Source organism: Orbicella faveolata, unplaced genomic scaffold (genome assembly GCF_042242905.1).
Source record: "Orbicella faveolata isolate gen_17 unplaced genomic scaffold, um_ofav_v1 contig_24, whole genome shotgun sequence".
Taxonomy (NCBI): Eukaryota; Metazoa; Cnidaria; class Anthozoa; order Scleractinia; family Merulinidae; genus Orbicella; species Orbicella faveolata.
Window position 1 is genome coordinate 2,815,287 of NW_028301552.1, and position 25,088 is coordinate 2,840,374.

A 25,088-nucleotide genomic window follows, 5' to 3' on the forward strand; every position below is an offset into this window, starting at 1 on the left:
TTTTAACTTCTGCTCTGCAACTGTTCATTGAGATGTTCTAGTGTGTATTTTCATAATGTGATGATAATGTGTAACTCTACACATTATCATCATCATCAAAAGGTTGCTTTTATCCAAGGAAAATACTTAAAAAATTATTAAAATTGCAGTCAACTTCTAATCCCAGTTTAGGAGCTTTTTCAAACAAGCAGGTACAACTTACAACAAATATTACTAGTCAGATATGCATAACCAACCTCTCTTGACCAAAACCATTTTTCACTTATTAAAAATGTATGAAGCTTTAAACCCACTTTTGTTAACGCTGGTACACCAACTGAAGACAAATTGGTCTAATGACCCCTTAGGACAAGACACAATAAGACAAAACACAATATTTAGCGTTGAACTCTGAACGTTTAGTACACTCTCATCAAAATATCACCAGTCGTAACGGCTTTTGTTTTGCCTCCACTGGAATGTTACAAAAGTAATTCAAATGTATACAAGATAACGTAATGTTACAATGCAAAACTGCACACACTCACTTGTTTCCATGCAGCTCTCTGTCATAAGCAAGATACCATTCATAGTAAAATGGACTGAGTATTACACTGATGTGCCTCACAGTCTGAAAGGCAATGTCAATCATGATGAAGGCATCTGTCTCATAGTCACTGAACATTCAATACAATATTTGCGATGACTGATTTATTTCCTTGTGGAGCTTTTATCAAGTGCCAACTAATCTAGATTTGGATTTTAGGTTTGAAACTTAGATTAAACACCAGCTTCTTTCTCAACATGTCAATAGATCATTACGTTACTATGGTCAGCTATAGGAAAAGACAAAGTGCAATCAAAGTTATTATTATTCTATAAATTCCATAAATCCGTGGCTTTAATAGAAGCATCAATATTTCTAAGTTTGGTGTTCTTAGAATGTCAACTGGATCAAGTGAAACACACGGGAAGATGTTACTCTACTCACATTCTTTTGAAACTTTTTTCACCTTTAGGAGAAATAAAGGCATTGTCTTGGTCTGGGTATTTATTCGCACCCACATGAACTGTGCAATGATAATCACCTCTGCAAAGATGTTTTGGGGATTTTTGGTTTTACTTTAATTTCTTTATCAGAACCTATAATTAAAACTACTGACCTTGTAACCTGGACTACCTGTGTTGGGTCCAATAAGGTGAAATCCTGGCTTCGAGCAGTGTAGAATAGCACTGTTGAAACTAAGAATGAGAAAAGATATATATCACAGGACAGCTCAGGCTAGGATGTTTAATTCAGAAGAATTTCAGTCAGACATACTTTGCTACTGTACATTAGGAAGATCTAGATCTGTCAACAGAAGAGTTCTCTCTACGCCAAACCATTATTGTTAACATCACTCTAGGTTTTAGAAGACAATTTTAACAAATCATTAAGTGTGCTACATGTGTAAAATGCACAAGGAGATTAAACTTGCCTGTTGTTGTTTAGAGTACAGTCAGTTGGGTAACACCAGTCTACAGTTTCATTGGCTTCTAAATGCTCCACAACTATCTACAGGGAAAAAAGTCATTGCATCAATATCTTAAAAACAACACAGTTTGATTTATAGCTATGTCTGGTCTGTGGATCTGTTCTTTTTTACCTAAAACTAAGCTTACTTAAGCTTAAAAGCTGTCTGTTTGTAGTTTCCAAAAAAATAGAGAGCTGTTTATACCAAAGGATTCACTGATTCTAAATATAAGACTCTTCAACGTAAGCTCACACTTTCGTCTTGTAATTTTAAAAGACAACTCTAGCTCTACTGGAAGGTTTTGCGGGTTTTGTCATCCACTATCTCAACCCCCAACCACACACTCACCGAATATCGCGTCGTAAACAAAGTCCCGTCTCCTTCTTTACTTGAATATCTTTGTTTATACATTCAAAAGAAAAGATGCATGTTTTAAAGTTTATTAAGAACGACAGTTAAGGACTAGGATATCAGTATCACACATCCAAAGCTCTCGTGCAAAGTTTCACCAAAGCAAGATGATCTATAGACACTAACTCACCGCCACATTGCCTGGCCGAGTACATTGTGGTGCGAGAACAAAATGTTCACCAGGATAACGAAGAAATCATTCTCTATGACTGGCTTCATTACAAAACAAGCAGTGGTTTAAATAAAACTATGAAAAGAGCAAATTGCTATAGTTTTCCCGCCTTCACCCGCATCACTATCGCTATCTTGAATTACTTGTTAGGCCCCAGTCTCCTCTCAAAAGTAACAAATGTCACGTCAGCAACCACGTCCCCAGGGCTTTCTCCACTTTTCAAAATGACGGGCGTGTTGCGGCCTGATCGCGGGCGGGAGTGTTGGGGGGAGTTTGAAAATCGTCTAGGTGAAGGCCCTGGGGGCGAGGTTGACGTGATAGAACATTCGTAGAGTCATCAACCTGCACAGCAAAAACTGCTGAAGACAAATCGTGCAAGGGGAGCCATGACGGAAAAACATCGAGCTTTCTACTATCCAGGTTGTGTCTGATGTTTTTTTTTTTAAATATTGCACAAGCTATTGCCCACCAAAAAAATCGTGCACAACCTAAAGGAGTGAAAAAAATCTCACGCCCCAGAAAATTGCCCAACACCTCCCCCGCCGTCCCTCAAAAACATAATGGTCCGTCCCTTATGAGAGAATCTTTACAAATAAACGCACGCAAACGAGGAGTCAAAAACCAAGGTTTTCACAAACATTTATTTTACCATATTGACCCGGTTTTTTAATTTTAAAATTCCAATTACATTAGGAGTATTCTTGCATGTTATACCCCTTGTTTTTCATTCGTTTTTCCATGAATTAAAATATTTTACTATATTTCCTAAACTGTAACTTTCTTCATATGACACAATTGATTAGAACCGTATTTTCAATAACGCAAGCTGTTAGTGAACGAGATACGCTTCTACACAGTACAGTTCAATCACGAAACTTGAAAAAGGCATTTTATTTCTTTACAGCTAACATGTCGGAATTAAACTTGTGTCGAAGATATTTGTGGATCTCGGCTGCACGCGGATTTGAAAGACCGGGGGTTCTTCTCTCAAGTTCAGTCGCAGTGCTGTAAATAAAAAAAGATGACAAAGTAAGAAAAAAAACCTTTATTGCATCAATTAGTTTAGTTTAGTAAACACCACTCTGTATCTCTACACCACAAAGCCATACTCCATAAAACTATCTGTCAAGAACAATACTAGCAAGATAAGCTACAAGTGATGTTGGGTCAGTGATGAAAGCGAGTCTCGCGTTTTCCTGTTTGCCCATTTTGTAATCCATTTCCATCCTTGCGAGCTTTTGCCTTTATTTCATCGTCACTTCCTAATGGTTCCTCTCATTTGTCCAGTTCTGCTCTACAAAGCCAACATTATTGTTGGTTTCGCTTTGTTGTGGAAAATATAATCTTCAACAAAATCATTACCTGTTAATAATTTCCTGGAGCGTGTTGAAGGACGAACACAGATTGAGAGCAGTGACGAAACTCACTCGCGGAATACTTTGTACAACACGGAATACCTAAACAAAACATGATCAGACGATTTTACAGGAATTATTACAGGACCAAGGACAACGTATATTAAAATGACTTTTACCTACGAATCTCGCGATACTCAAAAATCATTTAGTTTGTTTCTCTTGGTCAAAACTGTCTCGAAACTAAATATGGCATGGAACAGAGCGTAAAATTCAAAATTTAAAAATTATCCGTCATAGTTCACTTTCTCCAGACAACGCAGAATTTGGTCATTTCACGTTGTTGTTTTGCAGAGGACGGCAAAGGAATGTACCAAGAATTACAATGCATGTACATAGCCATTGTTTTGCTCATTAAATCTTTTGTTTTGCGACGTTGCCGTTGTGATTGTGGTTTTCTTAGGCCCGGGTCAAACACCGTATTTCACACGAGCCGAACCCAATGACAGTTTGGGTCGACTCAAATAATTAAAAGAACGCCTGTTTGAGTCAAACGTCGAACTTAATTCAGTCGAACCGATCTGCTACACCAAACAAATAACACAAGCGGTCTCAGTCCAGTGGTTTTTCAAGGTAAGGTCAAAATGACCTTTGATTATGCGTTTGGTTCGACTCATGTGAAGATCGCCTTTTGACCCAAAGTCGGTCTTCAGGCGTTATTCACGGCTGGCCAGGCGTGAAGAACGCCTCAGCCGCTCCAAATAAAATCAGTCGAACTTAATTGGGTCAAACGCCGAACTTCACATGAGCCTAATTGCTTGAATTGGCAGGGGCACCCAACGGATCGTTTCGGTAAATTATCTGTTCGGAAGACCTTTAATCCCCTCTGATTTTCTTAAGAGAATTGTCACCGCGAACTTTCGTGATATGAGAAATTTAATGTCTGTTGTCTTCGGATTGTTAAAAATGTCGTTTTGGGTACCGAAAAAAGGTCAGCTATTATTTTCTGAAAGGCGATAAGATCTAAGGTTTTGGGGGAAATGGACAAAAATGCCCCAATAAATTCGAGAATACTCAAGTTCCCCTAGAATAACCGAACAGACAATTCTTTTTAAGCGCAACCTAAAATTAACCTACAGAACTTTAAAAGTACCCCAGATAGCCTAAAACAGCGCTTAAAAGCATTCGAGAGAAAACGGTCGTTGGGTGCCCCTGAATTGGGTTCGGCTCATGTGAAGTACGGCGTTTGACCCGGGCCTTAAACGCCTTAATGTATCGGCTACTGTTACGAACGTCTCTCGATCAACTTGTTGACGTCTCTCTATTTGTTATCCACTTCACAAGTGGAATTCATCGTAACGTGATTATTTCTTACTTCTCCGCCAATCAGACTAACTCTTTTGATTGACGACCAGCAGTACTGATCTTTCGAGATTCTCGACGAAGGACAAATAAGCTTTACCTGTTCTCTCTCTTTGCTGAGAGCAATACATGCAGTGATGGCAGTTCCCTTTTTAGTTTCAATGTCCGCGAGATCCGTCAGAAGGCGAGCCGTCTCGTCTAAGATTATAACAAAGATTACAAAATTGAACTATTACAGTTTGTCCATGAAAGAATAGAATAATGCAATGCAGCTGACTGATAACTCGAAGGTTAGGAGAAATCGAGAGAGTTTCAAGTTATGGGAAGTTTTAGTTATTGCCATAATCGCAGCAAATCTTTCTGTTTATGACTCTGAAGAACTTTTAAACCATTAATCTTTGACATATGAGGTTCGAGTTATCGAGGTTAAATAAATAAAGAATTAGCCTGAATGTTAGCTGAAAGGTTAAGTTGTCAAATGTTCGAGTTACCGAGGAAAAAATACAGTAAATTTACAATGTAAGCTAATGTAGGAAGCAAATCCAGGCGGAATCAATTTTGGTTTGAGTTGAGATTCGAGTTACCAGTGGTTCATATCTCTCGAGTCATTCTCTGATAACTCTTTTGGTCACCTTGACTGAAAGTATAATGAACAAAGATGATGATTTGGTCTGTTATGTGTGTCCCTCATAAATTCGACACCGTTATACGTACATATCAGAAATACCTTGGGACTCGCTGAATATGATCTTGACATGAGTCTGTGCGATGCTTGTCAGGGTGAGGATATAGGCTTTGCTTTTAATGCTGAAATTAGACACAACGAAAATCAACAAGATATTAATCTGGGGGTAACCCTGCGATGGACTAGCATCCGGCCGTCCAGGGGGAAGTAGAAATACTCCTAGTTGCTTCATGCTACAGAAACCGGGATAAGCTCCAGTCTGATGCGTCACTTGGCTGGAACGCAGTCTTCACCTTTTATACATTCGTGGCAATTACAGTTAAATACGATGAAAGGAAACACGCCCTGTATAATATGACACTAGCTTTTATACGTAACTTGTCCAATAACATGAATGGCATGAAATGGATGGGATGCTAGTTCTTGGTGGGTTTCCCCGTCCCCCTAAACGTTTTTGTTAGGTCGCAACAACAATAGGCTATTTCCGACTACACAACCTTGCAATTCATACGCAATACACTTGCTAGTAAAACTCATTTTCACACGAAAGACTGTTCAGGAGGAGTCGCTTTGAAACAGAGGTAAACGGAATCTTAGAAATGGCGGCTTCACCACTAGCTATTAGGATTACCGCAAATGCAGTCAGGCACTACGAGAGAAAAGCGTCCCTTTCAAGAATTCACTACAGTGATCCTTGCCAGTCTCTCGATCATCTACACGTCTTTAACATAAGCCGCGGGCTATCAAATTTTAGCAAATGAACGATTCCACCGATGAACGTTTGCGCTCATGGAGGGCAGGGAGAATCAGATGGGTCGGTCAGTAAAGTACACAACACCATTAATACTTGGTCAGGTTTTGAGAAGATAAATCATAACCGTGACAATGTTTGGATATCTCATCTTAATTAGCATAGATCTTATTGTTTACTCTTTAGTTTTAGTTTCAGTTGAGAAGATATATCGAACACTCGAGATGATGTTTCACCACACTTCCAAACTCTTCGAAGTTCGTCAGAACTACTCCATGTGCGTCGTATTCTCATCATAACTTCAGTTTTTTTCTGAAATGTGGTAAAAAAAACGGTCTTTCGTGTTTAATAAACTGATACTTACAAGTGTTTTTCTGTTTCGCCAGGCTTGACGCGATCTTTTTCAATAATCAAGCACGGCCTGTCGTACAGATCACACATCCGGCGCATGTACTCCACAAGCTTCTGACTGTTGGCTCCGTTCGCAACATCTAAAGAAAAACGTTATTTATTTCAATCAGCAAGTGAGATAAAGATCTTATTTGTCCTTACAATAACAGAACCAAGGGGAGCAAGAATGGTGCAGTGGTGAGAGCGCTCGCCTCCCACCAATGTGGCCCGGGTTCGATTCCGGCCCGGTGCCATATGTGGGTTGAGTTTGTTGTTGGTTCTCGCCTTGCTCCGAGGGTTTTTCAGCGGGTTCTCCGGTTTTCCTCCCTTCACAAAAACCAACATCTCCAAATTCCAATCCGACCAGGGATTGAAGTCTACCATTCTACAACTTGGGAATATTTTCTTAATGGACCAGCACAGTCGGGATAATTAACAAAAATAACGCCCAGATTCTGTAACAACACAAGAAAATTCCGGATGAATTTTACTAAAACCTGACTTACCGGAAGCCGTTTTTCTCTTGACAGCCATTCTGTTACTGACAATGTAGTCACAGCTGGTCAGCTGACACACTTCCGCCCTGATGTTGTGTTTTAGGCGCAATAACGATACCACCTGTGGGGGAAGGGGAAGGGATAGTCAGTGACTGGGAAAAAGCATTCAGACGACTCGTGACAAATGCCGACCGCGACTGAGGGAAAAACCGCATTTAACGTTCCTTTTGTTCAAAAGAACTAAAAGACTCTTTTTAGAACCTGTTATGGTTGTAGGACAAAATGGATGACAGCAATAGAAATAGCGTGATGAAATAGAACAAATTCATATTGTCAGTATTGGATAGGAACTAGTTTGACTGAGGCAAATGACATTAATCTCTTATTAGTGATATTCCCCCGCATGGGCCTTCATTACAAGTTAGTTCCAGTCCCCCCAATATCGAAAATACGAATATGGCCTATTAGTTAAAGTGCAAGGTATTTTCATACAGACCTTTTTCAGTTTTAAAACTTTCAAAATGCCATAGGAATTTGTAGACGTTAGTGGTCTAAAAATTGACAATCACCCTCTTCCGAATTTTCGCATCCGTTTCACAGACAATTTTACGATTGACAAGGTCACGTGACAGGTTATTCAAACGAAAAAAGGCCTATTTATTTGGAGAAAGAACTGATACCTGAGAACTGGAGATTTCCCGAGTGTCAACCAAAATGACGGTCTTTCCCTTGTCTTTCTGAGATGACTAAATTGAAAGAGAAAATTAACAACAAAATTTCAATAGGGTTAGTGGCTATTATTTTAACAAAATCTTTCAGTCATCTAAAGAAAAGCTACTGAACGATATATAAGTTCGCAGGGACTGTCACGATGTCTGGTTTTCATATTTCTTTCTCAACACCGTGATGCGACATACAATGTTAAACTCACTGGAAGGGGATGTGAACTTGCCACTATGTGTCAAAGAAAACGAACAGTCTACTGTTATTACATCACCTTGACGTCATAGGTTATGTCACATTGCTTAGCGACAAGTTAACGTGACAACTTTCGTGATGATCGTCGCTATTTTTGAGTGGATTTCAATCTCGTTCCCAGACTCTTCGTTCCCCTTCACCAGCGGTTGGAAAACGAGAGCTCTGGGAGCAACCATTTTGAAACAACCGAATTCTGCCCATCCGGTTTCACTGCGCAGTCTGCATCTATGGCGCACGCCTGAAATGGTTGCGCCCAGAGCTCTCGTTTTCCGACCGCTGGTCAAGGGGAACGAAGACTCTGGGAACGAGATTGAGTGAATTTGCAAAAATCGGCCTCTGTTATCCCGGTTCTTTCAATGATTTAATTTTTACCGTGAGTAGCGGACTAATCGTGGGCCTGGTACCGACATTATTGGGACGACATGATGGCGTAACAACTTGCAACTTTGCATTCGGATTGGCAGCAGAAAGCTGACCACCGTTGTGTGAGGAACTTTTATTCTGCGCCGTCAGTGACTTGTTAAAAACCTGTCTCTGATCAGAAACAACCGAACTTCCACCAAAGATGTTTGAGTTTGTGACTTTCCGTGGTACAGCTTTTGTTGATTCCAAGGCTGAACACGACATCTGCTCAATGTTGACCTTGTTCACCGTACGTTGACCCCTGAACTCCGGGCAAGATATCTCCGAGTTTTGTCTGGAATGCTGGGTTATCTTGGTGAAATTTGGAACCTCTGCGCCATTATATCTGTTAATAGACCCAGTACAGTTTTCATTCCCTTGTTTAAAAAATGTTACCGCGTTGTCTTTCGCAGAGTTCCTGCCTTCCTCGCTCTCGCTGTTCGTAGAAGTTACTTCCCACAAAAAGTCGAAGCCAAGGGAGAAATTTGGAAGTGTGCTGATTTCCATGGAGACGTCATTATCTGTCATATCCATGGCGTCTGAATTTTCTTTGAAGTCCTGATCGTGAAATTTGTCGTTTGATTGTGGCTTCGAGCTCCTAAGGGTAAAATCCAAACAAAATGGCTTAAGATTGAAAGTGATCATAATTACACTTACTGTAAATCTTCTAAATATGAATATATGAAAGATCATATCTTTGCAGACTTTGTGACCAGCTCCCAGTTGGCTTGATGGCTCAGTTGGTAGAGCGCTGCACCGGTATCGCAGAGGTCATGGGCCCGAATCCCGTTCAGGCCTGAATGTTTATTTCGGGCTTTAATTTCACAACTGCTCAAGTTATCTGATCTTCGCAGTTATCTGCATAACTGCGGAGATCAATCATGTCTTTAATCTTTCTCAAATATATGATCTTTCATATATTCATTTGTATTCTTCATCATCTACGGGTATATTACGAACTCATAAAGTGACCAGCTCCCAGTTGGCTTGATATCTCAGTTGGTAACGGTTTAATACCGGGAGGATCTAAGGTATGAAATATGTCCCGCATATGTCAAAAATTTTTCGTATTTTTCATTTCATCAAAAAACCGCCTCCATAGGTCAATTTATCATACTGAATTTAGTAAGCGGTGTACCCTAGCATACATTTTGCTTTGTACAAATTAGCAAATTTAGGGTCCCATATTTTCACGACTTTGCAATGGATCGATCATTCTTCTGAAACCTCACGTATTTATCGAACTTATTTTTTGCGCTTATTTTTTGTTTGAATCGAAAAATCGGAGAAGCGTGAAATCGGTAAAAACGTCCTTTAGGTATTACTGTTTTATTGTCCAAACGTTTCACTTACTTCGCAGATGTTCTATTAATGGAAGCCTGTTCAACTTTGTCTTCAAGAGCGACCAACAACTCACTGTCACTGATGTCATTGTTCCATTCATCAACGAAAGCTCCCGATCTGCGCATGTTCCCTTTGCTGGCCTCTGACCGCCTCAAGGTCGAAGTGTTGTCACGCAAGCTCTTTTTATTGGCTAAAGCTTCGGATGACTTGACAAAGTCACGTTGAAAAGGATGTCCTACTGCCGTGGGTCTCATTGAAAAGTTCCCAAATGCACCACTCTTCCGTTGCCGAGCCACACTCATTTGCGCCTTACTACTTTCTGGGACAGCCAACGCGTTATTCTCGAAAATATTTTCCTTGTCGCAAGTTTCTGACAAATTTCGCTGTTTGTTTAATTTGGGCGACACGTCTTCGTCACAGCTATCGTCTAAAATTCGCTTCCTCTTCATACGTTTAACAGGGCGCCCAATTTGACTTTCCTCGAATGGTACGTCTGCGCGTGCGTGAGCGTTAGCTTGAGCGCTCTCACCTCCACGCCTAACGGCCTCATTTTCATGCTCACTTTCTGCCTCGTTTTCGTTCACTGCTTCGCCCTCGTTTTCAAGAACGCTCACTGTTTCGTAGGTTTCTTCAGCTTCAGAAGCGGACTGGCTCTCTTCTTCATCAGCTCTGTACTTGTAAACCATTTTGTACTTATTTCTTTGCTTATGAAACGCAGGCGTTCTAAAATTCAACGCGCCACAGAGAGGACTCATTAGAGATTGTCTATAAACCGCCATCATGTCCATAGGCGAGCTGGCGGGTCGCGGTTTTGTAGCTGAAGGAGTTCTTTGTGTCAGCTGTGTCGCATCGTCTATAAAGCTGTCCATTTCGTCCTCGTCTTCGCCGTCTGTTTCATCCGACGAGAAGTCATTGATATCACTGCCGGATAATTCTGCTTCGTCGTCCAGGAAATGATTATTGCGGAATCTTTTGCCGTTTTTCTGTAAAAATTATTATCCGACATTAGCAAAGTAAGAGAGCAGTTTTCTATCGAGTGTCGAAAGTAACCGGTCAATTATACTGGTTTTGGTTTTGGTTTTACTACGGTTTGAGATTGGATGAGTACATGTCTCATAATTGCTAAGAAACTGGTTTGGTTTTGGTTTTACAGCACTCAATTGAAAACCGCTCTAATAAAAAGTTTGATGATAAACTAAATCATCAGTACATCATCCTGTATGTGTTGAGGGCCACAGTACATTTTTCAAATATGAAAGAAATTTCTACTCTCGAAACGGACACGGCCTAAATTTTTCAACTTAGAGTCACATTTTTCGAGTAAGGAAAAGATCGCTGGACCAACTAGATCAATAAATGTCGACTAATAAATGTGTTTTGAAAGAAAAAAAAGGAAAAAAGTCAACTCAGCCGCAAAGCATACAAGACGAAAGTTGATTTGGAGAACTTACATGTACTTACATGAACTGACTCACTCACTAGTAATAACCATTTACAACACTTCTCTTCGCGTGGTATGTTCAAATGAGTTTGACCTCGACGAGAGCAACTTTCGCAGAGGAAAAACAGAAATTAATGTGAGGACGTACTGACCTTCCTGAAAGAGTCCAGCGACTTCCGTGTACCTTGTTTTGTAGTAATTTCAAGAGAATTTCTCTTCTGAGCCCTGGCTTGAACTTGGACAGAGTTCGCCTCAGGTCGGTTTCGACCTGCTATAAAGAAAGATCAGATTTAAAGAGAGTATAAATGACAAACACATTTAGCAAAATCGCTCTTAACACAAATTAGTCCGATATACATTTCTCTCCTGTGCTAAATTTTTCCGCTACATTTTGTACTCCAGAAACGTCTAAGACTGGACCCTAAAAATTCCAAATTGATGACGAAGCTTCGAAGAGATCCGCTCCTCTGATTGGTTGTTGCTACTTGCGAGCGAAAATTCGAAGCCGAGCAATAACCAATCAGAACATTACACATAGCTTTGCAGGCTACGTCATCAGTATGGAATTATTCGGTTCCAATTCATACGTCTTCCGCGCGGGAGAAGAACTGGGCACGTGAAAGGATACGGCTGTTTACAAAAGTTAATTACCCATAACTTGGCAGATCTACGTCATCAGCATGGAATTATTTGGTTCCAATTTCATGCGTCTTCCGCGTGGGAGAAGAACTGGGCAATTGAAAGGATACGGCTGTTTACAAAAGTTAATCAGGCCACGCAGTGAAAACTCACCCGATTTATCAGTTTCGAACTCCTCGTCGCTCTCGGAGCCCAGTTGAAGATGACGAGACGACAAACCATTTCGCTGGTTATCACCTTGTTTTCCAGGATTGGCCGGTATTTTGAAGCCTTGAGAACACGGGCTGGAGAAAGCTTGCCTCCTACGAGAACTCGCCTTCCCGACAGGACGGATGTCTTCTTCATCGTCATCATCGCTGTCCATTACCGCCACCACATTACCGTTTTCAGTTCGTAAATTTGTAGAATTTGCTGAAAGGTCTTCACAGTCCAGTGATGGACCTCCGAGGGCCGTACCCATTGCAAGAGAGTGTTTCACTGACATTTCCGAGTCCTTATGTTTCATGGCCAATGATGAAGATTTCGCCTCAGGCTCGTTTAAGTTCGCAGAGCAGAAATTCTCCTCCTTTGGGTTCAAGTTTAGCGATCTTGATGCACCAAAGTCTATTGATTTCAATTCGTTAACGGGAAAATGTTTCTTCTGCCTTTTCGTTGCTGGCATACCTTTGTCTTTAGGAGAGGTTCTTTTTAAGCTCAGCTTAAGCTTCTTTGGAAGTGGTGTCATACAAGCATTGTCACTAACATTGTTACCAGTGATGTCACCACCGTCACCCTCCTCATCTCTAGTTTTGATACTTGTATTGCCACTGACATTGTTCCCAATATTGTCACCAACATCGTCATTTCCACTTGCGACCCTCTCTCTACTTGTTAATCCAGTCAAATGCGATTTTCTCTCGGGTCGTTCCCCTTCGCCGTCCCGACAGGGTAACCCGTCCCGAAAAGCGCCCGTGTGATTACTTGGTTTCATACCTAACCTGCTAGACAGTACTTTGTTTGACAAGTTCGTTGCTAAAGGTGGAGCTGCCCCTGAACTCCTGCTAGCATCCAGCATACCTACATCTGCCTCACTGTAAATAGCATTTGAGTTAGAGTGCTCGCCTCTCGTACGGACATGTAAAGTTGATCTTGGTTCCATCGGCAACGTTTCTTCTTCCTTTTTCAGGACACCAATTTTCTCCTCTTCAGAGTGAGAATCTTGATTGTTTGTGGAACTGCGTTGAAAAGCACTCAGTTTGCTAATAGACTTTCTAAGATCCACGTCACCTGAAGCTACACATTGTCCGGCGGCAGCGACATTGCTCTTGTCAACATGTTTTGACGTTCCTAACCTGGTTTCAGACACATTTACGTCTGATTCTGTTACATTCGCTGATTTATTGCTCACCCATTCACTTTCCAGTAGCAGGTCTTTCTGACCAGTGTCTTTGCGTTGGTCGCTTTTGGTGTCATTCACACCAACGTTATCATCTTCGGGCAGCGTTATGTTCGTGAAAGCGACATCATCGTCAGTCACGTCCATGAAGAAGGCTTCTCCAATAGTAGCATCCTCTCCTTTTATCGGACTCTCACAACCTACGTCAGCCACGATATCATTCGAGATTCCACGCGTGTCACTATCCTTCGTGCCGCCACGATTGTTGAACCCCGTCGCGATTTCTCGCGAGCCTTGTTCTCCACGTAAATCATATTCAGATTTAGAATTCTGGTTTTCAGAATTTCGATATCGCATTTCTCCACGGGTAGGTTTGCCAATACGGGTTTTGGTTGCAGTTTCTGAAGAACAATCTGAAGTCGAGGTAACCCGACCTTTCTTCTCATTACGAATCATTTTTAGCATTTCGCCTTCACTTGCTTCAGCGTCAGTATTTTTCTCCTCGTCTTGAAGAAAGTCTCCCATGAGAAATGGTTCTAACTCACTTTCAAAACAAACCTTCGGTGACAAACTCGGTGAAACTGGTTCTGATTTATCCATCACGTCCTTTTCAAACGGTTTTTCTCCAAAATATTTTCGCTGAATCTCTTCAAAGTCCATGTTAAACTCCTCAGGTTCTACGTCTGCAGACGATAAACTCATCTTGTCCAACGCGTCTAGTGAGGGCGGCGTCGGCACTGAGGCCATCAGTAATGGAAATCGCTCATTTTGTAGCTGAAAACCTGGAACAGAACCCTGAGAGTAAGGAGTTCCGGCAGGAAAAAGATTTGTCATTTCGTCAGAGGCGGCATCAGAAAGATCATCACCATCGCATTCTTGAGTGCGCGTTATTTCTTTGTGTGTCGCTGCTGCTTCGTTGTTATCGTTCAGTCTTGTATGGTTGTTATCAACTCCTGCGGGCTTATCATCTGGTTTCCAAGGATCCCCTATGTCTGGCAAATCATCGTCAAGTGCTTCGTCATCCGCTCTTTGTAAACAATCATCAACAACCTTGTCTTCATCGGGCACAACGACAGCATTCGCACCATCACTTTCGAAATCTTCATCTTCCTGGTTGTCAAACTGATTAAGAAACGCTTTCCAGCGTGCTTTGTTCTCCGGGGAGCGCTTTTTAAATCCCTTACTCTTCTTCTTTGCAGTGTTGCCATTTTCACCATTCCCTTCTTTCCTCGAGCTCTGTCCATCATTTTCCGCGTCAGTCTCATCTTCCATTTGAAGTTTCTTTCGAGTCTTCTTTCCCTTCTTTGTAATTTTACTTGCGCCTTCGTCTGCCTCGCAAGCAACATCCGGATCAGTTTCAACCACAAGGATCTCCTCTGCATCTTCCTCTTTTTGCCCGGGCTTTAAGATGTCTTCTTCGTTCAAAAACGACATCATTTCTAGATCATAACTTTCATCGTCATCTCCTCGCCCGCCCTGAAGCTCCGTGAACTCTAACAGTTCAACTAAATGTTCCGTGCGACGAGAGTGCGTGACAGCTTTAACAACATGTGGTGTGATCTGCCAAGGGAGCCATTCCGACAGAGAGGGCTGCGTGACAGGTTTCTTAGCTTCTGATAACGAGCGCCTTGATTTCTTCGTGACAGAGAGCTTTGGCGACAAGCCTGCTTCGTGTTCCGGGAGCTTGAAATGCTCTTGCCAGTAAACCAATTCTTCGTAGGTCAAAAAGCCGTCACTCTTCTTGGATGTGGCTGTTGATGACTTCGTAGTGAAGGTTTTGATGTTTGCTCCGTCTGAAGGCCTTTTCTCTTTCTTGCCTTTGCTGTAAGAGAAATAATATGCTGTGCTCAATTCACGATAGTATGTCATCATCAAACTAAAAACAACTGTCTGGAAGACTGACTGTTTGTCTGTCGGTATCGGACTGACTGACTGTCTGACTGACTGTCTCTCTGTATCGGTTTGTCTGTCTCTTTGTCTCTCTGTCTGTCGGTGGGTCTGTATCTGAATGCTGAATGACTGTGTCTGACTGACTGACTTACTGTGTGTGTCTGTAAGTCTGCCTGCCTGTCTGACGTACGTACTTACGGACGGACGGACCGACAAACTGGTCACCAGCTGACTCACTGGCTAACTGGCCGATCCAATGACTGCAACACACCTTTGACCAACAAATTTTCCAACTGTCATCTCCATTTTGAGCACAGCAGGAGTGATCTGCCGCGGAACCATGCGGTGATTGTCCGTGTACAGATCAAATGACTTGGCTGCCTGCGTCACGGCTTTGTGAATTGACTTTTTGCTCCTCTGACTTTTCATGTAAACCTTACAAGGACACAATATTTAAATTAATAGGAGATAATTTAAATTAGGCCTAGTTTAAAAAGTCACGTTCTGAACCGAGTGTAAACCAGCAGCCGTACTTGGGAGAGCGGACAACAACATTACTTGCAAAAAATTTCGGACCATTTTAATTTCGGTCAAAGAAGTGTCCGGCCCAAAATAAAACCGTCTGAAATTTGTAAGCCTTCGATTTATTTACAGTACAGAATAAAACTTTGAAGTAGCTCCAAAGCTCTTAGTTTCCTTTATGCCGAGCTTTATGGAGCGAAGTCTAGTTGAGACACTGCTTGGCATACGTAACGGCTTAACAGAATTTGTGTTACTTTCTCGTCGGTGTATTCGTGGAACCTCAGGGCTTCAGTAAAACTATCATTTTCGCAGATGTTGTTTCAGTCTAATTCATGTTTTGTGGGCGTAAATTTACTATAGCTTTGTTTCAGCGGTGTCCGAAATTGTTGCCCGAAATTTGTCCGACATGAGATAAGAAGTGTCTGAAATTAAATCGTCCGAAATAAAACGTCCGGAATTTTTTCGCAAGTAATGTACTCATCCACGCAGTTTTCACCTTTAGTTGCATTACAGAATCCTGTGTACACCTCACTCAGCGAACCATTAGCTGAGAATACCACACCGCCGATTATCTAATAAACATTTTATAGATAATCGCCCCACTGGTATGGAAAGATTTTTTTTTTTAAAAGGTTACCCTAAAACAAAACAGAAAACATGAAAATGGGAGGCTCCAGTTTCCATCAAAGCTAGCTAGATAACGAGAAAAGAAAGTCAGAGAGGATGTACGGCATAAACTACCAAAATTCTTGAACTATGATCAAGAGAGGAATCTTTGAAAATCATTATGATATCCTTCGCTGCAGACACTCGAGTAACAAAAGGGCGCGAGTTGCAGCAATGCGACGCGCGTGCCGTCCTCGCGTTCTCGTCTCGCTCTTGGAGACCGCTCCAACTCGCTCCGTCATGATTACTGCTGGAACGCAAGCTACCCATGCTATCATTAGGAAGAACTTAGACCCAACTACATGTATCCCACAGTCCTATGTACCTGTTCTTCTTTGCCTTCAGTAACAAGAATAACTATTCGTCCATCTCTCTTTCTTCCAGTTCGCCCCATTCTCTGTACCAGACGGATTGGTGACGCATGCGCATCAAAACAGACAATGAGGTCAACCTCGCCGATGTCCAGGCCCTCCTCGCCAACACACGTGGCCACGAGCGTGTTATACCCTCCTTGACGAAACCGCTGGACAACCTGGAGATGACACGAAATGTGGATTACGTCACAGCGAAATTTCAGGAAATTTGTCTCCTGTTGTTTGGTAACACTAGCATTACTGCTTGAACACGTTCCACTGGGTAAAACCATATCAGACTGGTTGGGTTGGTTTATTTTTCTCTTTTTTTATTGTGCTACTGGAAAAACAAAAACAACAACACTAACAACACCATACTAAGCCTAAACTGAAGCTGTTAACTTGAGATAGACGTCTGTTCCAATAAGCTACGCTAATCCTCAGGACAATAAAACAGCTGGAAAAGAGTTTATTGGCAAATGTTCATCGACCAAATCAACAAAAACTGATACTTATCCGAAGCGTAGCATTACCTGAAGCTGTTCTTTCTGTGTCAGTCCTCTTGTACTTTTTCCAGTTGATTGCTGTCCAATAAAACTCATCACACGCACTGCAGGCTTGTGGTGAGATAACATGGCCGCTATCTCGTTCACACTGTCCCTGTACTGAGAGAATATCATCACACGCGTGGCCACACCCTTTTTCTCCTCACCGCTCTTGTCTTGGAACTTTTCAAAATGCTCAAGAACAATCTCTTTCAGTTTCAATAGCTTGGGATGACTTTTGAATGTAGTGCTGGGCTTCGGTACATTCATAAGAGCACGCCTTCTCGGCGAAAACTGTGAGAACAACAGGCTTTCATTCGCACTGCTTTCCATCGGGGGTTCAATTTCTTCTCGTAATTCATCCATGAGTTGTGTAAATTCGTGGTTCTTGGTGATTTCGGCCTTAGCCCGCGCCATCCCTTTCGTTCCGTCAATGATCGCCTTGATGAAGTTGTAGAATGATAGGATGCCATGTTGTAGTAGGAGCTCATATGCATGGTACAGGCTGATGCACATGGCAAAGTCCCCCTCAATCAGCCCCTGACGATTACGATCCTGGAATAAAAAAACAAAAAAGTTAATAAAAATTTGGTGTGAAGAAAATGACTGAAATGAAAATCAGGAATTCTGAAAAATAAAAGGAAAAGTTTTATTCAACCCAACATGATCTGTTTAAAGTTTACAGTTTGTTGCATTAAAATCTCAAAACTGGCTCTGCCAATCAGGATGCCAAAGTACAATAACTCAATTTGTGTTAAGTGATCCCAAATTCAACTCCTCCACACTTGGTTAATAGCCAACTGGTCAGCATCCAGCTTCTTTACATGTCTTATACATTTCTTATCCACAAGCTTCTAGCTTTAGATACGCGCCGTGCATAAATAGAATTGCTTTGCTTTTCTCGGTTGGCTATTGCTTTTCTTTTTTCTTTTTAGCATTGATACTGTTCAGTGTCTTTTCAATCTCTTGCTTACCATATCTACTGGTATCAAAAAGTTAGGAACATGTTATTTATATATAGGAAACTAAAACACGATTTAAAGGAAGTCATATAACTGTCTACAGACTCAAGAGAATTCAGTTGCGCTACAAAAGGATGAACATTTTTCTTACAAATCCTCCTTGTTCGTTCATTCGTTTCCTGTATTGATCTCGTGCTGTCAACAACATAAATTTACTGACTCGCTGAGGATCAGTGTTCCACAGAACTCGCTGGCAAAACAACCGGCCTACAATAGTTTCTAAGATCTGTAAAAAAAAGCAAACATTGATTAGTTATTGTTATTATTTTGCTCAGAGCCTTGTTTCGAGAAGGAATAGGCCTTGTCATCAGAAGGAATTATGTGGTTATGAAATGGTTGGGTTGTCATTAATTTTGGAAAAAGGTTTTAGTAGAAAAGTCCCTGAACACACTGAGAACTGGTTGGGTATATATTTGGACACGATTTTGCTAAGAAGACTTGGAAAGTATTATCTGAGAGTTTTCTGTGTCTCAGATTCAGGGAGCTTATTTTCAGGGGGCTGGAGAGCCTAGTTTACAGTATTTGATCAATAGTGTGTTGGCATTCCTATTTCTCCCAAACATCCACTTGTGATTACTTGATAGAAACACAGCAAACGTTTCATATTTCTGTAGCAATTCTATTTTTTTCTGAAAGTTGGAAGCGTATGAATTCTTGGTGAATTCATTTTATGGGTTTCAATTTCATTTTGTCTTCATAATCATGCTGGAATGCTGTGTAAAATGCACTGTTGGCTAGTTTTAAACATCAGAGTTAAAGCTGAAATCACTTTAAAACAAATCTCAATCAGTGAAGAGAATGAACATTTTTAGATTGAGATAAAAATGTTCTTGTACCTTGAGAAATGAATTCTTAACTTTAGCAATATCCTCTCCAAGTGAGACCACCACCTTTTCCACCAATCGGCTGTGAGTATAGGGCTTGATATCTATTGACTCTTCAGAACGAAGCTCCATGTGTGAAATCAAAAGATTGGTGATGACTTGCTGGACAGCCTACAAAAAATGAAAACAACAAACAAATATTATCAAATAATACTACAAGTTGTTAACCTGGCAATACCCTCGATCAACACTTCATCGATTCTCCATCAACACCTAGTAGGTTGACACTCCATTGACATTCGACCGACATGTTGGTTGACAGTTGGTCGAGAGACGACTTATTTTCGATCGATGTATATATATATATGAGTTGATCGACAATTGGCCAACTATCAACCAACTGTTGTTTGAATGTTGATCGAGTATTGTTTGGGATGTCGATCAAGTGTTGATCAAGATATTGATTGAGTGTGTCAATCACAGGTCAATAAAGGGTGTCGATCAACACTCAACCGCAGATGCCTTTAGTACACATGATCCCAAAGATTTATCTAGTTACCTAAATATTTATTAATGAGTTCACGAAAGGTTACAATCTGTTCCAATCCTTTTTTGGAGAAGCTAAGGAGTATATTAATTAGTGTTGCTGTTAGTGGGAGTAATGATACTTTCCACAGATGAAATGCTAAATGATTACTCCCCCAAACTGAACATTGCCATTCATTTATATTGCCAGTTGAGGTCTAAACTCAATCTTGTTTCATTACAAAGCCAGATAATCCATTCTAAGAAAATTGTGCTCACAGGTAGCTGTAGCAGCTAAAAATTTAAATGTTTAAACTATCAAAAGAATAATATTGAATGTGATTATTCACCTCAGGATTATCTCCAGGTGTTGCACTGAGGGCAAGTACTCTAAAATTCCTGGTGTAACCAGAGATTTCACGAACAACCTGTATGGAACAATATATAGGTGTTATCAAAGAAAGAAGAAATATTAATAGGAATATTAAGAATATTGACTACACTGATGACTAAATGAGACCATTGCAGATCCACCAAGCTCAATATCCAAGTTGCTAATGCAACTTTTATTTTGATTTTTCCCCTTTTTTTGGTGTTGGTGTTTTGGAAAACTCAAGAAATCAAAGGTACTGCCCACTTGGAAATGATGGCTTTACACCTACATCTTAAAATCACCATGTCTTGTTGTTAGCCACAAAAGGAACTGCACACACCAACATAACAGCTAAGGTTCATTGCTGATTCTGTAAACTTGGAAATTCTGGGGAGAGAGGATTGAATCCTCTCCATACTATCGTAAAATTACAGTATGTATAGTCAAAGAACATTTTGGGCCTTTGGTTTTTGGCCATAACATGCTACTGTATATGATTAAATGTACTGTCCCCAAAAGTAAATACTGAGGAGGTAAACATGACATGTCTTACCTGACAGTAGGCATGATTTCCAAGCGCTTTGTGAGCTTCATCAGCCACAAGAAGAACAACTTCTTCTGCCTTACATGATCCACGGTTCAAATCATTCTGAAGAACTTGAGGAGTGAGAAAGAAAACTCGCCGGCTCTGCCACATGGATTGTCGTTTATTAGGAGCCATGTTTCCTGGCAAGGGTAATGACAAAAAAGAACATGGTAATGGTTAAAATTTAGTAAACAGCGAACTAGTTTACAGGGGTAAGGTGTTCCATTAATGGACAGGCCCTGGGCAAATTGACCATCTGTGAGAATGATTTTGCCTGACTGGTTTGACCATCCAGAAGAAAGATTTTCTTACGATTTTCTTATAAAAAAAGTTCAGCTCAAAAGGTTTTGGCCACCTGTGAAAAACAGTTTCCCTTCTGCTGTAAAAGCTATGAAACACCTGAATTTAGCTTTTCAGGTATTTTGGGTGACCGGCCCCTTGATGTATTTTTTATTGATTTCATATATTAATGATTGCAATAATTATATGTGAGGACTCTCTTTTCAATTATGTACAAACAGCTTATTCATCTTCCCCAAGTTCATCTTGTAGTTTGTCATTGAAGATGTATCAAAGCAGACAGTTTTTCTTGGTGCAGTACATAATATTTCTTGAGGCATCCTCATGATATGGATTATGCACCTCCAGCGTAAATTGGTGCCTGCTGTGTGCAGGTCAACCAAATTTAGTTTCTGGTGGTCTCTGATAATAAAGCATCCAATCCAACAAGACCTTCACACCATACATTACCACAAACCACCAGTTACATCAATTAGTCTGGGAGCAGTTCCACTAATTTGAGGTCTAATGCAAAGTGTCTCACCTCCAATAGGTTAAATTGCCCACAAACTACAGTTGCACAAATCTTCAGACATTTTTGGACTCGTTCAGGTTGTATTCAAAAATCCTGGCACTACCAAGATAAATACCTCACACATTTGACTCTTAAAATGTTGGCAGGTTTAGTGTGCAGGTTAAAACCACACTAGAATGACTAATTATTAAGTTGTAGAATTCACTACCTTCAAAGGTAGAGGTTCAAATGTCGCTGAATGTGAGCGTGTTATAGACCAGTGTCAGAGTTTTTTCAGGACATTGTGACTTTGGTGATGAAAAGACTCAGAAGGTTTTACATTTCATATAGGTGGTCTGTCTTGTATGGGTTCTACCTTTTTCACGTGTCACCCTTATGGCTTTATTTACTATCCTTTTGGTTTTATTTACAATCCCTGTGGTTTCATTTTCTTTCTTTTCTCACCTTTTATTGATTAGTATTGGTAATCATATGAATGTGAGTGTAAATTAAGGATTTACGCCACAAGTGATATTTGAAAAGCCTCTCAAAATTGCACGAGCCTTTGGGCGAGTGCAATTTGAAAGAATTTTCAACAATCACAAGTATTAGTGTACATCCTTAATTTTTTAATCTTTCAAACAATTACTCATTTATCACATGAATGATAAAATTACAAAAGTTTGTACATAAATTTGCAAGGCAATAATAATAATAATAATAATAATAATAATAATTATACAGGGGGCAGTCTCACATAAAGTGGTTTTCAGAACAGCCCTGTGAAAAATATAATAAAAACGTAAAAGCTATACAAAACAATGCTACTCAAATGTAAAAGATACAATATAAATAAAATATGATAAAATTAAGGCATGCATTCAAGTTTCTTTTTAAAAAGTAAAATAGATTCATTTTCCTGTATTTCAAGACTTAAAAGGTTAAAATCGAGAGCTGCTTGGTATGTGATTTTTTGCTTTGCCCAGTTTGTTTTCGGAGCAGAAAGGTGCAGATTCTTGTGCTGGCAGGTATTATAATAATGAATGGCATTATTTTGTCTAAAATTAAATAAAAAAATTAATGATAAATTGGCCTGCTATCAGCCAATCACAACTACGTAATTTTCTCAGTTATATAAGAGGACATATAATAAGCCATTAATTTGTAATAAATAAAATAACTGAGAAAACTTATGCCTACCTGTCATTTCAGCAGTGTCAGACTGTGGAATCCCCATAATATTGTAACAAGCTTCAATTTGTTGTGCAACCAGTGGTTTTGTGGGCGCCATAAATATCACCTTTCCCTGCGGGTACCACCGATAGAAATTGTACATGATGACAGCCGCAATAAAAGTCTTTCCCAAACCCGTTGGTAAAGTCACTAAAGTATTCTTGAATAGGGCTTGTTCTACAATATTATACTGATAATTCCTTATAGGATAATTCGTTGGGTAGATCCAAACATTTCCAGCTTCGAGATCGAAACCAGGAATAACTTCAGCATCATCCGGATTGCATGTAATGTTAGTTGCCTTCCTTTGTCCACCGCCATTGTATTTAGCTCGGAACTTGGCCTCGTCGAAAGGAATGATTCCTTCTGCAGCAGCCAGCAATTCATCGTCGTCGTCGTCATCTTCCAACTCTACCATTTCGTTTGGGTCAAACAAGCTGCAAGCCCCCTTATGAGCTTGACTGGTATTCGGTTCATTCCTGTTCGAATTCGGATTTCTGGACGTGGAAGATTGAGCTGAATGACCCCAACTGGTTTGAAACAGCGTCGCTTGATTCACTTTTGATTTCTTCATTTTGCATCACTAACCAAAGCTTCGCCAAAAAAAAACCAGTTCGTTCTACACAGACTTACACAACGAATGTACAGACTTGTCTTCCTGGCTTTTATTCTACATTCTGGCAAAGAATACTACATTTCATCGTTCACCCACTTCGCGTTCACGGAGCCGCCATGTTGATTATGTGATCGACTGAAAATTGCGCGCTACGATCATGTGACAAAAATTCACCAATCAGCGTTTAGTAACATTCTATTGGTAGTCTAGTCACCAGTCTACTAACAGTCAACTTTTATTCCATCCTGGAGCGCTTATTTTGTTCTCTGGTTACGAGAGGCTGAACCTCACCGAGCTCTTTATTTTCTTTGTTTCCCGTTCAATTATACGCTTTATTGTTAGTTGGTTAGTTTTTTTTTATTTTAGTACTGTGTATAAATAGCGCTGTGATCAGTTGCGGGTTTCAGTGCGGTCAGAAAAAGTGGTTTGGTTTACTAACTGACTTCAAACGAATCCTTGTATTTGAATACATGTAAGTCAGTAACTAGCCTGCAAAATAGGCTGATTAGCGGGACAGAGCTCGAAACACGATACACGAGCTCGAGCGCGGCGCTTGTGGTCGGGCTTCACCCTCATGTATCGCGTTTCGCGCTTTGTTTTCATGACCTATTCTGCAGGCTAGTCAATGGCAAATCTCACGTCTGTGGATCGAAAACTTCGATCTTTGGCGTGCTATATATAAATAGTTTTTTAAAAAGAATCATTTAAAAATCCTGAGCTTACACCAAGCAAAAACATAGAGACTCGTCCATAAAGCTGACGGTTCCAAATCTCATGCCTCAGACTCTGAGGCATGAGGTTTAGCAGGTTTGGTCATATGGGCGTAACTTTTGACCTATCAGCAAAAGCGGAACTTCAGCGGTTTGAAGACTTTGAAGGTTCGACTCGGAAATACTTTAAGCCTGAGTGAGTTTGCAACCCAATTTATTTTAAGACAAATAATTCCTCTACCTACTTTGATATAAAAAGAACAAAGCACTCTTTTCTTTAGCCGAGTTAAGGCAAAACAAAACTTGATCCGTGTTTCGTGGGGACCTCTACTTTCAAAATGTAAAAAAAAAAACTGCCTGTAATGATTTCCATATGCCCTAAAGCATGCAAGGTGGGACGCTAATTCAAGAAATTATATAATGCGCTTTCTTTTCTTTGGGTGTATTAGCGCATTCTTGCGCGAAATCGATCTATCTGTATGCGTGTATTGAGGTCTGCCCTTGGCGCGTGTCTTCGTTTTGTGTTCCATGTTCTCGTGCTTAGATGATGACACTGCTCATGTAAACGAATAATATCATAACTTGTTAATTTGCAGTTCTACGCGACAAATCTGTTCCAGTATCATGCTGAGTGAAGGGGCTAAAGGAAACTCATGCCCAGACAGATCGCATAACTTGTTCTGAGCTTTTCCGGTTTCTTGATCTTTGAATCATTGAATGGAAAGTTTGCGGTCAATTGATCCCTTTGTTATCAAGAATTTCATCCCTACTATATGGAAACCTTGTGATACATTGTGGCAACCGTAATTAGACATTTTGAGCAACCTTTAAAACGCCTTTTTTTCTGTTCGATTTCCGGCAAAAGAAGCAGTAGACGGGAAGCACCCCCCCCCCCCCCCCGCGGGCAATCTAATAGGCAAACACTGCTAGGAGTCATCAGTGAAACACAGCTCGAGTACCACATCCCGCCAAATCACGCTGCTGTCGGGTCCGACAACTTTGTACGTCTCTTGCATTGTAGCTAAGGCTATCTTAGGAGACCGCCATTTATGAAGCATGTCAAAGACCACAAACTTTTCAAAAAAAGCCCCCTCTCGCATCACTCCCCGGTATTTAAATGGAAACAAATTATAAT

At 40.6% G+C, this 25,088-nt stretch overlaps 2 protein-coding genes across 3 annotated transcripts; both read right to left on the reverse strand.

Annotated features, from left to right (window-relative positions):
• Window positions 1-523: 523 nt before the first annotated feature.
• On the reverse strand, window positions 524-2,614 carry LOC149109980 (cation channel sperm-associated protein subunit epsilon-like protein). The gene is made up of 5 exons (XM_089291521.1): window positions 2,035-2,614; window positions 1,842-1,890; window positions 1,458-1,534; window positions 1,143-1,221; window positions 524-610 (listed from the first exon to the last, which is right to left on the reverse strand). Exons 1-5 carry the CDS (start codon window positions 2,121-2,123, stop codon window positions 524-526), a joined length of 381 nt encoding a protein of 126 aa, XP_089147647.1. The 5' UTR covers window positions 2,124-2,614.
• An 84-nt stretch (window positions 2,615-2,698) lies between these two features.
• Window positions 2,699-24,694, reverse strand: LOC110042469 (uncharacterized). 2 transcript variants are annotated; one of them, XM_020747850.2, is made up of 19 exons: window positions 22,595-24,694; window positions 20,569-20,741; window positions 19,993-20,070; window positions 19,130-19,288; window positions 18,385-18,519; window positions 17,260-17,826; window positions 16,699-16,905; window positions 15,457-15,620; window positions 12,074-15,117; window positions 11,434-11,549; window positions 9,850-10,823; window positions 8,467-9,094; window positions 7,797-7,862; window positions 7,126-7,237; window positions 6,594-6,720; window positions 5,521-5,600; window positions 4,894-4,991; window positions 3,439-3,533; window positions 2,699-3,081 (listed from the first exon to the last, which is right to left on the reverse strand). In XM_020747850.2, exons 1-19 carry the CDS (start codon window positions 23,199-23,201, stop codon window positions 2,967-2,969), a joined length of 7,545 nt encoding a protein of 2,514 aa, XP_020603509.2. In that variant the 5' UTR covers window positions 23,202-24,694; the 3' UTR covers window positions 2,699-2,966. The 2 variants fall into 2 exon arrangements, with proteins under 2 accessions (XP_020603509.2, XP_020603508.2); XM_020747849.2 differs by having other exon boundaries at window positions 11,434-11,552; window positions 22,595-24,693.
• Between the last annotated feature and the right edge of the window lie 394 nt (window positions 24,695-25,088).